The 12,284-nt window shown below is 53.5% G+C and overlaps 1 protein-coding gene across 1 annotated transcript; it reads right to left on the reverse strand.

Annotated features, from left to right (window-relative positions):
* Positions 1 to 1,646: 1,646 nt before the first annotated feature.
* Positions 1,647 to 4,343, reverse strand: LOC129202553 (tubulin beta-2 chain). The gene is made up of 4 exons (XM_054815548.1): positions 4,191 to 4,343; positions 3,565 to 3,673; positions 3,164 to 3,274; positions 1,647 to 2,941 (listed from the first exon to the last, which is right to left on the reverse strand). Exons 1-4 carry the CDS (start codon positions 4,245 to 4,247, stop codon positions 1,881 to 1,883), a joined length of 1,338 nt encoding a protein of 445 aa, XP_054671523.1. The 5' UTR covers positions 4,248 to 4,343; the 3' UTR covers positions 1,647 to 1,880.
* Positions 4,344 to 12,284: the final 7,941 nt, after the last annotated feature.

Consider the following 12,284-nt stretch of genomic DNA (forward strand, 5'->3'; position numbering starts at 1 on the left):
AACAACCTCGATTTATTTAATGCTTAATCCTAGAACTGCTCAAGTGCTAAGAAATACAAGTCCTATTGTGGGTATATATAGTTTATTTGTTTACCAACAGTCTTGGCAATTTAAGTGCTTCTCACCCCTCTTTACAGGGTACAGACCAGAAATGAACCATATAAATGAGAGGAAAGCTTTAGCAAGTGCCTGCTGTCCTGCACACACCTAGGATAACAAGCCCATCAGCAAAGGAACAGGGTAGCCTCAGAGCAGTGTCTGCAGGCACTGGTCAATTAACAGAGCCCAAACAGGCAAGATATTAGTCATGCACAGTAACTCCCTTTTAAGTCTTTATTCCAGTAACGCCTTCCAAGCATTTCATTAAAGGATCACAAAGGAGGTTGCACACACACAGATACCAGCTCTTTGAGCAGCAAGTAATTGTAGCATTGGCAGTTCTGAAGGCAACACTTTTTAGTACAGGAGCACTCCCCTAAGTGGTGTCTGGGTGAACTAAGGACTAAGCATACATACTGGGTAGCTGCTATACTCTGGGAGGGACTTTACTCGTTTTGCAGGAGTAAGAAAAGTCTCAGAGGCCTTATAATGACTGACAACTGCATTGTAGACTCAAGATTCTTGCATCCTTTAAGCACATGGCAGCATAAGTGTCCCCCCACCCTCACTATGAGGAAGCCACACTTACCTTTGCAAAGATGCACAACAGGGTGCTGCTGCACCTCTCTCCTGCCTGGGCAGAGGTCCATTTCCTGCTGCAGGGACCAAGAGCATCAAACAACAGCCCTGTAAATGCATAACTGGGATGTGGGAGAGAGTTATTGTCAGGGTATCTACCTGACTACTCCCAAGATTGTATGTATGCTCTGAGCAGCCTTTTGAGCCATATCTAGAATCTGCCCATCACCTCTTACCTCTGGAAAGGAACTGATTGCCCTCAAGAGTCAATCCTTTTACAGTTAAGGGCAAGCCCTCAAGAGTCAATCCTTTTACAGGTAAGGGCAACTTAGTGGCTATTTTTGGGAAACACTCAAGAATTTTATGCCTGAAGAGAAAGTTTAGGTTCTTAATCAAGTTCAGGTTGTCTGCTAACAGACACCTATGCTTCTCTGCATGGACCTTTCATATTTAGAGAAGGGTGGGGGAGACAGGACAGTTCAGGACCAAGTCAAATACGCAGGCAGCCACTCACATCTACTATAGGCCCTGGAACAAGTTAACTGAGAGCTGCTGAATGGCAGTGGGGAAGCCTGCAGCTATCCTGTCAAATCAGTTTTGACAGCTTGTAATGTGGAATTCAATACCTTCTCCCTGACCTCACTACATGTATGTCCATAAATAGGAGTTGCAGGATTCTCAAGTGCAGTGTCTTGTTTCTATTAGTTAAGGCAGCTTTCTCCCCAACAATACATTAGCTGTCGACACAAGAGCGTCTAACAGTGAACACTCTGTTTCCATAAGTTAGCTACCATCTTAAGCTGAAGAACTGCAGTTTACTCATGGTGCCAAATTCACGGCCTGAGAAATCTTGCTTTATTGAGCTTAACCTTTCATTGAGGTTAGGGATTAAACTGAGAAGTGAAGCTACAGAAAACTACACAAGAGTTATTTTCTTAATCTAGAGAGAAATAAGGCAGAGGAGACAGTTTAGGACACAAAAAGCCTTTATGTTTGAGAAGTTAACCATTTCAACAGAAGACTCTGAAGTATTTTTGCAACTACTGTTACATTGGACAGTCAAGGATACAAAACTGCTGACAGAAGCAACAGTGGAGAGCACCAAATTAAAAAAATGCATGCTTCAGCACAACTGCACAGATTCCTCCTCTCAATGAACACTTGCCTGCTCAGACTATACTTAACTCCTACCCATTGCAACTTTACGCCTCATCCTCCTCTCCTTCCTCTTCAAATTCCCCCTGCTCATCAGCAGTGGCATCCTGGTACTGCTGGTATTCGGAGACCAGGTCATTCATGTTGCTCTCGGCCTCCGTGAACTCCATTTCATCCATGCCCTCGCCGGTGTACCAGTGCAAGAAAGCCTTGCGCCGGAACATGGCCGTGAACTGCTCCGAGATCCTCTTGAAGAGCTCCTGAATAGCCGTGCTGTTGCCGATGAAGGTGGCGGACATCTTGAGGCCGCGCGGGGGGATGTCGCAGACGGCCGTCTTCACATTGTTGGGGATCCACTCCACAAAGTAGCTGCTGTTCTTGTTCTGCACGTTGAGCATCTGCTCGTCCACCTCCTTCATGGACATGCGGCCCCGGAAGATGGCGGCCACCGTCAGGTAGCGGCCGTGGCGGGGGTCGCAGGCGGCCATCATGTTCTTGGAGTCGAACATCTGCTGCGTCAGCTCGGGCACCGTCAGGGCTCGGTACTGCTGGCTGCCACGGCTGGTGAGAGGGGCAAAGCCCGGCATGAAGAAGTGCAGCCGGGGGAAAGGCACCATGTTGACCGCCAGCTTGCGCAGGTCGGCGTTCAGCTGGCCGGGGAAGCGAAGGCAGGTGGTCACGCCGCTCATGGTGGCCGACACCAGGTGGTTGAGGTCCCCGTACGTGGGAGTGGTCAGCTTCAGGGTGCGGAAGCAAATGTCATACAGGGCCTCGTTGTCAATGCAGTAGGTCTCGTCCGTGTTCTCCACCAGCTGGTGCACAGAGAGGGTGGCGTTGTAGGGCTCCACCACCGTGTCCGACACCTTGGGGGAGGGCATGACGCTGAAGGTGTTCATGATGCGGTCGGGGTACTCCTCCCGGATCTTGCTGATGAGGAGGGTGCCCATCCCAGAGCCCGTGCCACCGCCCAGCGAGTGGGTCAACTGGAAGCCCTGCAGGCAGTCACAGCTCTCCGACTCCTTCCTCACCACATCCAGGACAGAGTCCACCAGCTCAGCACCTTCCGTGTAGTGCCCCTTGGCCCAGTTGTTGCCAGCCCCACTCTGACCTGCAGGGCAGACCAGAAGCAAGGTGCCGCGTTAGCGCCCCGGGGAGGAACAGAGATGGTGCCGCTTCTCCTGCCCCATGGGCATCCCCACCCCTCGCTGCCATCCCCGTCCCCACCGGGCTGGTGCCACTCAGGTCCCCCAGGTCACTTGCATGCTCCCTCTGAGCCTCTTCCGCACACTGAGCTCCCACTTCGGGAAACCTCCATCCCACGCTCACTCACCAAAGACAAAGTTGTCCGGCCGGAAGATCTGTCCAAAGGGGCCGGAGCGCACGGAGTCCATGGTGCCGGGCTCCAGGTCCACCAGGATGGCACGGGGGACGTACTTGTTACCTGTGGGAGGAACCAGCACTGGCGTTACAGCCCCGCAGCCAGCGTCACAGGAGCCCTGCTGTGCTCCCTTCCGCCGCCCTGCTATTTGCTGCCCGGGATGCAGAGGGTGACAGAATTTGGAGGGAGATAGCTGGGGATGGGAACACAAAGCAGCTGTTAAAGCTCTGCCAGGCTGAGACTCGCTGCAGGGAGGGCTGGGACACAGCCCCTATAGCAGAATGCACTGGGGACCCCCTGCCTGCCCCCCCAGCGGCCCTGAGCCGGGAAGCTCGTTACAGAGTGGCATTTACCGGTGGCTTCATTGTAGTAGACGTTGATCCTCTCCAGCTGCAGGTCACTGTCCCCGTGGTAGCTGCCCGTGGGATCGATGCCATGCTCATCGCTGATGACCTCCCAGAACTGCGGGGACCGGGGGGGAAGGGGTGTCAGCGCTGCCACGCCCCACCCGCGCCCCCTGACCAAAGTCCCGCGACGTGGCGCGTGAGGATTCGCCACGCGTGGGGGCGGACCCCGCCAGACGCGGCCGCTACCGCGCCCCTCAGCGCCCCCCCCTCCACCGCCGCGAGGGGTGTGGCACCGGCTGGGCGCCCCTTCCCTCCGCCCGCCCGGGACCCCTGCAGCCCACAGGTAGCGGATGGACACCAGGGCTTCTCCACACACGCCCAAGGCGCACCGCGCCCACGCCGCGGAAATCCCCCCGCGTTCCTCCACGGGGCGACAGCCGGGACCCGCCCCGCGCGGACCCTCCCGTAGCGGGGCGAGCCCTGTGGTGCTCCCCAGCGGGAAAGCGGGCCCTCCCGGTAGCGCTCCCCCCGGGACGCACCGAGCCCTGCAGAGCGGGCACCGCCCCGCGCCCGGCACCGACCCAGACCGCGACCCGGAGCCCCGGGCAGGCGGCCAGGGCGCCGGCCCGTACCTTGGCGCCGATCTGGTTGCCGCACTGCCCGGCCTGGATGTGCACGATCTCACGCATGGTGCCGGTGTCTGACGCTGCCCTGCTGCCGCTAACGCCGCCTTCTCCGCCCGATCCCGCACTTGCCGCTGCAGCGGCCGCGCCCCGCGCCGCGCCTTAAATCGGGCGCCGCGCCCCGCCCCGCCGGTGACGTCATGCGGGAACGGCGCGGAGCCAATGGGCGCGCGGCGGCGGGGCGGGGCTGCGGCATTGTCTCCCGCAGCGGGGGGCGTGGCGCGGCACCGGGGGCGGGACTCCCTGGAGCGGCCACCGCACACCGGTGCCACCGCCCCGGTTCGCCGCTGGGAGCGGGGACAAAGGCGCGGAGCGCGGCGGTGGGGCGGCCGCCCTGGGCCGGGCGTTCAGCTCGGGGGGCCCTTTCCCCGGGCAGGGCCACGCCTGTCCCGGGGCTTTGTTGGCCGCCCATGTGTGAACCGGCCCCGCCGCTGCGCAGCTGGCGGCCGCCGTCCCTCCGCCCTCCCGCGGCCGCCGCAGCCTTTTGTTCCCCGAGACAAGCAGCTTTCCCTGCCGCAGCAGCGGGCGTTGCCGCGGGGCGGGGGGAGCCCAGCGGCTGCCACCGCCTCCGCCCCCCCCCCCGCGTCTCCGTTCACACGGCGCCGGCGGGAGACTCCCGTCCCCGCGGGGGCACCACGCACCCCCGGCATCACCAAGCGCCGGTGACTGCCGCCGCTCTGCCTGCATATGCCCGCGCCGGCGGTCGGGAACCCGGCGCCCTGACCCGGTTGATCTACCCCCGGCTGGACACGGGTGGGTTTCCCCCCAGCACGGGCTGTGCCGTGTAACCTCTCGCCCGCCCACCCTGCCCTATATCCAGCCGTCCCCCAGCGATCCCTGCCTGCCGCTCCCCCGGTACCGGGCTCAGCTTTTCTTTCTCCGCCTAAAAAGGTCGGATTTAGTTCCCGTGGCTGAGCCAGGAGCCGTTCTCTGGCAAAGCGACCGGCTCCGCGCTGTCCCCCCCGTCCGGCTGCGGCAACCCGCGACCCTCAGCCAGACAATGGACAACGCGGGTGCTGCTGCGCAGGGCCAGGGGGCTTTGGGGGTGTATTTTCCCTGAGCTCTGCAGCAATCGGGTCTTGCAAACTCGCAGGACTTTGTCGCTTCGTTGCGGATTTACACACGGTGAGGGATGAAAAAAGGCGAGGAGCTGAAAAGCGGGAGGGGGGGGGTAGGGGAGGGTGGAATATGTGCGCCCCAGAGATGCTTTCCTCGGCTTATTTTCGAGCAGCCCGGTGTGGCGTCGCGGTCGTTACAAGGGCCGCAGAGCCGGCGGGCAGGGCACGGCACGGCACGGCACGGCACATGCCCACGCCGCCGGAGGAAGAGGAGGAGGAGGTCCGCGGGAGGAAGAGCACGGAAGGGCGGCACGGTCCGCGCCGCGCCCGGGGCCCTTTGGTGCGGTCAGCGCGGCGTGTCGGTCCCCGTCGGTATCGCTGCTTCACGCCGCGGTTTGTACGAGTGTGTGCGGCGATGGGAGGGTGCGGCTCCCCCGAGAAACGGCCCAGAGCCCCGCAAGCGCAGGTAGGGTCACGGCAGCCAGCGCCGGGCGGTACCCCGCTAAACCGGGTTTTAGTGACCCACTATTTTAAGGCTGCAGTTATTCTAGAGGTACAGATAAAAGTTCATCACCATTTCCAGCACGTATTTCTTCAATATACTCTTTCCTTTGTTCTATCCATGTGCCGATCCCCCTAATCTTTCTAACCTCGTTTCTGTAGATCGATAACCCTGCCCGTGGATCACGCTAGACCTGATTTTACATTCTTCCAAGGCAATCTGCAGAACAACCCGGCTTCGTCTGATTGATATGCCAAAGCATCCACACCTCTCTTTTGTTCACCTTACAGGGAGAAGGCATCCCAGCTCCAGAAAGGGGATGCTGGAAAATACACTCTCAGGTTTGTCTCTTCTATAGTGATTTTGAGAAAAATAAGTCTGATCACTTGCACTCCCTGTAAAATCTGTTTTTACTCGTCTAAGCCAGGAGCAGTTTAATTATTTGGTTGACTACGCTTCGCAAACAATGTGTAGCTTTAATTTCTAGCGCACTTTTTTTTTTTTTTTTTTGTGGCATGTTAACTGCATAATCAACGGCCACATCTAGAATTACTTGTTTAAAAATAACTTGCAGATTAGCAACTCCAGTGGACCACTGACCGCTTCAGGTAATGATTCGAAGTAATGCCAGTCTTTCCCATGGCTGCAGTGGGTGTGCTCCTGAAAACACTGTTGCAGCAAAACTCGGTTACAGCAGAGCTGGTGCAAAATACAGGTACTATGATTACTCGCTACTATGATTTCCAAGTATTCTGCATATCATATGGTGCATCTTAGTTATTTACTGGAAGAATTGTTGATATTTCAGCACAAAAGGGAGTAGCTGATTTCACACACCCTCCATACCTATATTAAGCTCATTCCTAACAGCTTGAAGCTTCAAAGGAAGCCATTTTAAAATCCAATTCAAGGAGACCCGATTATTAACACTGGAGGAAAGAAACCCACCCCAACTGCTTTATCTTAAAAGAATTCACAATTTTTTGATTGGGGGGGGGGGGAGGTTCAAGTACATGTTCTGTATAGAACTTGTTGAGACTAGAAGGAAAAAAAACAACATGAAAGTTCTAAAATAAACAGCTGCATTACTGGGGGATGAAGGAGGAAATCCAGGTCTAGCTTTTCTGCAGCCCCTGGACAAGACCCTTTAGAGGCGAACAGCAGCCATTCACATAACTTCAGGAGACTTCAGACAAGGTCCAGCTTAATTCAAAGGTAAGCATTTGAAACAGAGGGTTTCCCAAAGGTTCAGCGTAGCTTATTGCAAGTAACTTGCTGGGAAATTAACTGTTCAGCTACTAGATGCTGGTGCCTTTCTCTCCCCTCTCTGTATTTGCCTCACATCGATGTGTCTGTCAGCGCAGCCCCTGCCCCAGCCCCGGGGCCGGCCCTGGCTGGATTCCTCCATCCCCAGTCTCCCCGGCAACCGGCCCCCCCTCCCGGCAGAAACGAGCTACACAAAAAAGAAAGGAACAACAAAAAAAAAAAACCCCACACCAAAAACCAAAACGAAAACCACGCAAAAAACCCCTGCGACATTTTCACTCGCCTGGCCATTTTCCCAGGGTGTAAAAGCAGGGTGGCTCTGGGTGTGCAGAAACGGCAGCGGGGTGGGTGAAACGCTGGCCCACAGGGTTATTCTGCAGCCATCCCCACCGGACACACGAGAGGGGGAATAACATGACTTCAGTCAAGAGTTTAATGAAGCTCAGAGAATCAACCCAGTTTTAGCCAACGTGTCCTCTCCCCCCTTGCTTTTGTGGTTCCCATCCTCCCAGCTACGAGGTTGGGTGTCATCACCGTCAGAGCCTCTGCCTTTAGCTACCAAAGTGGTCACTGATGAAAGTCCCGACTCCCTTGAAGGATGCAGAAGGTTGCAACAGCCAGCTAACAAAAGCCCAAGGGAAGGAGTCACTCATTTTACTTTATAATAGGAAATATGTGCATTTGTGTGATGTACTGCAGCACAGTTTGTGGGTCATTAGAAGGTTTTTTCCTAAAGAGAAACTTGCTCTTCCTTTCAGAAAACATGCACCCATCCCATGGCTCAGCATCCTATTTCATAGGTCATGTCCTCGTCTGTGGCTCCTCTCAGAAAGACGTGAATGACTTACAGACCTTGAAGTTATGCCCAAACTCCCAGAGTGGCACCTAAGCTTTCTGTATCTTGCGGGGCAGGATGCTGTAGTGTAGAAAAATGAGAAAAAAGTTTGGACTCTCAAAAGTTGAAGTCTGACACCACAAACCAGGCTAGACAGTAGGTGACCTGTGTCTAGGGTATCTCCTTAGGTCATTTAGGGCAAGCCAACATTTTGCTCCTCAGCATGCATCATTGTAACTCAGAGGAGGGCCAGGGAGGGGCAGGCTGGGAGGACCCTGGGTACATTTGGGAGGAATTCAGGGTGGTGCCTGCGCAGGGGGAATATTTTGTATCTATACAAACAAAATTTTTGTTGGGGGGGTCTCGATTTCTGTGTGCCTTCTTGTTTTTTGTGTATGGGTTGCTTAGAGGTTATACCAGCGGCTGGACCAACCTGTGTCAGCTGGTGAGAAAGGACAAGAAGCAGACAAGGCTGATAGCAGCCATGACTGTGTGCTAACTGCGACCCTAGGTAGCCTTACCCCCAACAAAAGTCCTGGCTGTGACATGGCTTAGCTGCATGGTGTCTGCCCAGGCTCTCTAGAAAATTGCTAAGCTATGGGAAAGTCAGCGGCGTAGCACCACGCCCAATAAGGAAAGGTAGAACCACAGGTAGAGATAGGACTATAGGAATGTGATCATCAGTAGCTCAAGGACAGGGGAGGATCAACACCAGCACGGAAAGCTGTGAGATCCTAAAGGAAGAAAAGAGGGAGGCAGCAGAAAACTGCAGCACATCAACACTGAGGACATGTTCGTGGGAGCAGCAAAGGCCAGCCCACCTCCCCCTGCCTGGCCAGCACACCAGTGGCTGTCTCTGCCCGTCGGTGCGACGCTTAAACCCCAGAACTCATCAAAGCCAAGCTGTCTTCAGGCTGTGATACCCAGGATCGATGCTGGTGTGTCCCCAGGTGCCCAAGAGGATGCACAGGCAGTGAGGGGTGGCCACACCATCGGCAGTGGCCCCACACCAGCCCGGCTGCTGGGTGGGCACTGGTCACACGACAAGCCCCGGTGGGTGAGTCCGTGGCCATGGTGTACCTGCAGCCCCCAGGCCCACCCGGGCAGCACCCCAGGGGAGCAGGGGTACCCCTCCAGTGCTGCCACGCTCTCCAGAGGGCCCAGGGGCCGGGGCTGCTACCCCACACCCCCAGTGGTGCTGCCCATCTGGGGGCATCCCTGGCCTCAGCAGGGGTGAAGCCGGTGGCTGCTGGTGCAGCCGTCTGGGGCTGCTACACATCCTACCTGCAACCAGCTTCAGCCAGATCACGGGATTATGTTTTTCTCATTTACTGCTGCTGCAAGCCACTGTTTCTATTAATTAGTTAAAAATACATGAATGTTTCCATTTTGCTGAGAACACTGTCTGCACCTACCTGCTCACCAGTTACTCATTATCAAACAAGGTAAGGATTACTCTAGCGAAACAAAAGCCTTAGCAAGTCTGTCAGCCAGAACCCTGCTCAGCACTCTCGGAAAGGAAAACCCCCAGCCTCAGATTAAGGACTCTCACTGTGGCACTTCGTCAGCAAAAATTACAGCAGTAAGAAGTCCCGAAGGAGGCTCCGAGGTCACACTGGCACCACGCAACACTTTTCATGTGCACAGTAGCACCATGTGTTGTGAACTCGGTCCCCCCTAGCACATGCTGAACCTGTCCCAGCATTATTTCTTGTTTCATCTCATTCATACTAAGGCTTACAGGTATGCCCTTACATAAGCAAACAGTAATAATTCGAGCGTCTAATAATGTCTCCAACTATATTTAACAGATGAGAATATAAACCACAGAAGTGCAGAAGAGATGAAAAATGGTTCCCTTAATTAGGAAATTATTGAAGCAAAGAGCAGGTAGGAGGCAGAGGGCAGTTTTCCTGCGATCAGGTGAGAGTGCTGATGAGAAATTGATCTGCTCTCTAATAAATCCGCTTGCCTGGCCACCGAACATGGCAAGATGCTGTGTGGATGCTCGGGTCCCCGAACCAATGATGGGAAGGCATTTTGATTCCTGTGTGCTCTGCTCTCCAGGCATAAATATTAACAAGGTTCCAGCCTCAGTGCTGGTGCTGATGCAGCTGTTTCTACATTCATGTGGAACAAATTCAGTAAATGCAAAAGAGCAAGGCATGAAAGGGAATATTCACTTGCTCGTCTGAGTTATTCTTAAAATCTGGGCTTGGTCCTTTCTTTCCTAAGCAGGATTTTTTTTTTTTTTTTTTTTTTTTTGCATGTTCAGGGTGAACTGAGATTGAGCAAATTTGCATCGTTTGAGGATCTGGTTGCAAATGGCAGTGTCAGAGAATAAAACCATTTGTGTCAGAGAGTAAAACTCATTTGTGGTCATCAGGTCAGAATCTGGAACCGCAGCGATACAGAAGCCACATGCCAGACAAACACTCTTTTTTTTTGCTTGGAGCCTTCTAGGTTGAACATTTTTTATTCCAACACCCCCCCCTCCCCCCCAAGGACTCACCCTTGAAACCGCAATAGCGACATGCTGCCCAGCATCATTACTAAGTCGAGCTTCTACTGAATCCATTGCCTTGCTCTGCCAGCTAGGATTTGGTCTATTAAGGAAGCAGGAGTTTTTGTAACCCGATTGAACAAAGCATTTTTTTTTTTTCAAGGTCTTCTGCCACCACCCTGCTCTCTCCTCCCTGCAGTAATATTGCGGCTGGCAGTGCTGCTTGCTGCAAGGAAGAGTGTGCTTGTCAACTCGTTAACACTTTTTTTTTTTTTCTCCTTTGCAAAAGGCATGGTTGTGCAAATGAATTGTAAAGATCTTATCAGGCAGCTGCTTTGGCTGCTTTCAGGTATGCCTCCGATAGGCATCTTTCAGAAGACTGGAAAGAAAATAAATATAATATATAATTTTGAAGGCTGAAAAAAAAAATGGCCCCAGATCACTCATATGTATATTAAATCTCTGGCTTACCAGAAAAGAAAAGGACTGTTTGGAAAGATTTCTGTCTCCCCAGCATCAGTTGCCCTCCCGCGTTGGGCTGGAGGGAGATGATCTGGGTGCCAAGAGCTCGCAGCTGAGAAAAGCAGGGTTTGGGGGAGCTGCACAGGGCTCTCGTGTGCTGCCAGTACAGCGGTGTAACCTCACTCCTGATGGCAGGATTTACACAAAGGCTTTGATCACCTCGTTCATTAAAGCTGGAAGCATCCCAGCCAAGCTAGAACCGGTGGCAGAGATGAAAACGCTGTTTCCAGCCCTTCCTTCCCCTTGTACTTTAAGGAATCCCTGCCGCTGAGATTGCAGCGATGGGGAAAAGGCAGCGAAACTGGGGTGTGGGGTGACACAGGGCCACTGTGCCAGCGCTGACATCGTCACTCAGGGCGAGCAGGGGGGGTGTCAGGTGCTTGCAGGGGAGCGCGCAAGTCTGCGCCCACATTGCTGCACGGGTTTTACAGGCTAAGACTCATCTTCACACCAGTGGGGATGCAGGTACGTGAACAAACCATCCAGCAGTAACTCAGGAGCCCAAACTGCAGCATTTTGGACAACTGCTAAGCGAAGTTCATCATTACAAGCTTTATCTTCAGCTCACAGGAGCTAGCAGGTGTTTTTTCAATTGATTTCTGTAGAGGCTGGCTCAGATCCTGAATCTGTTAAAGAAAGGTATCACTCCCAAATGCCATGGATTCCTTTGTCCTCCTCTTTCCTCCTATTTTCCCATGTACGGTTCTCTACAGGACTTAGGGATAATTTTCACCTGATTTGTGTTTGCCTGATGAGAAACACAAAACAAATGTCCCTTTATGGGACTTCACACAGACATATATCTTTCAATCCTGGGGAAGGCCACCATCCATCCAAGGACTCTGTAACAGCAGCAACAGCACCTGGCACCAGCTTTTTCAAGCACCGCACAGAAGAGATGATTTCTCATGTTTTGAGAGGCAGCAGGGAAGGATGTTTTTCAGTTGCTGTTCACGGGTGGGACACAGACTTTTTGAAGACACAGCTTCAACCTTTTGGGATCCTAATTGACTTTGAAAATACGGTAAAGGAACTCCGACAGCATTTTCTTAGGGTGTATGTTCTGACAGCGTAACTATTCTGTCCTGTTATCATGCAACTAGGTGACACACCCATCTTCTGATACTGGTGCTAATTAAAATTTTTTAACTCCGGAGATTGGAGACAGATCACTGAAGTGATGATTGTAAAAGTTATATTCTGTGTAATCATCAATAACATCAGATACGCTGATTAGGCAGCAGCAGCAGCTGTTTGACATACTTCTGCTAGGAAATCAAATACATCCCTGATCTAAATCATGCTGTACTGCAGAGAACTGTACTAAGAACTTGGAGAGCCTTGCTCGAACAGCCAC

This window comes from Grus americana, chromosome 2 (genome assembly GCF_028858705.1).
Source record: "Grus americana isolate bGruAme1 chromosome 2, bGruAme1.mat, whole genome shotgun sequence".
Lineage (NCBI taxonomy): Eukaryota > Metazoa > Chordata > Aves > Gruiformes > Gruidae > Grus > Grus americana.

Excerpts from the sequence above, each read along its gene's own strand:
- LOC129202553 (XM_054815548.1), bottom strand. The coding sequence starts at position 4,247 with ATGCGTGAGATCGTGCACATCCAGGCCGGGCAGTGCGGCAACCAGATC. Across the intron at positions 3,674-4,190 it reads GCAACCAGATCGGCGCCAAG|TTCTGGGAGGTCATCAGCGA; the intron begins GTACGGGCCGGC and ends CGGTCCCCGCAG. Across the intron at positions 2,942-3,163 it reads GCCGGACAACTTTGTCTTTG|GTCAGAGTGGGGCTGGCAAC; the intron begins GTGAGTGAGCGT and ends TCTGCCCTGCAG.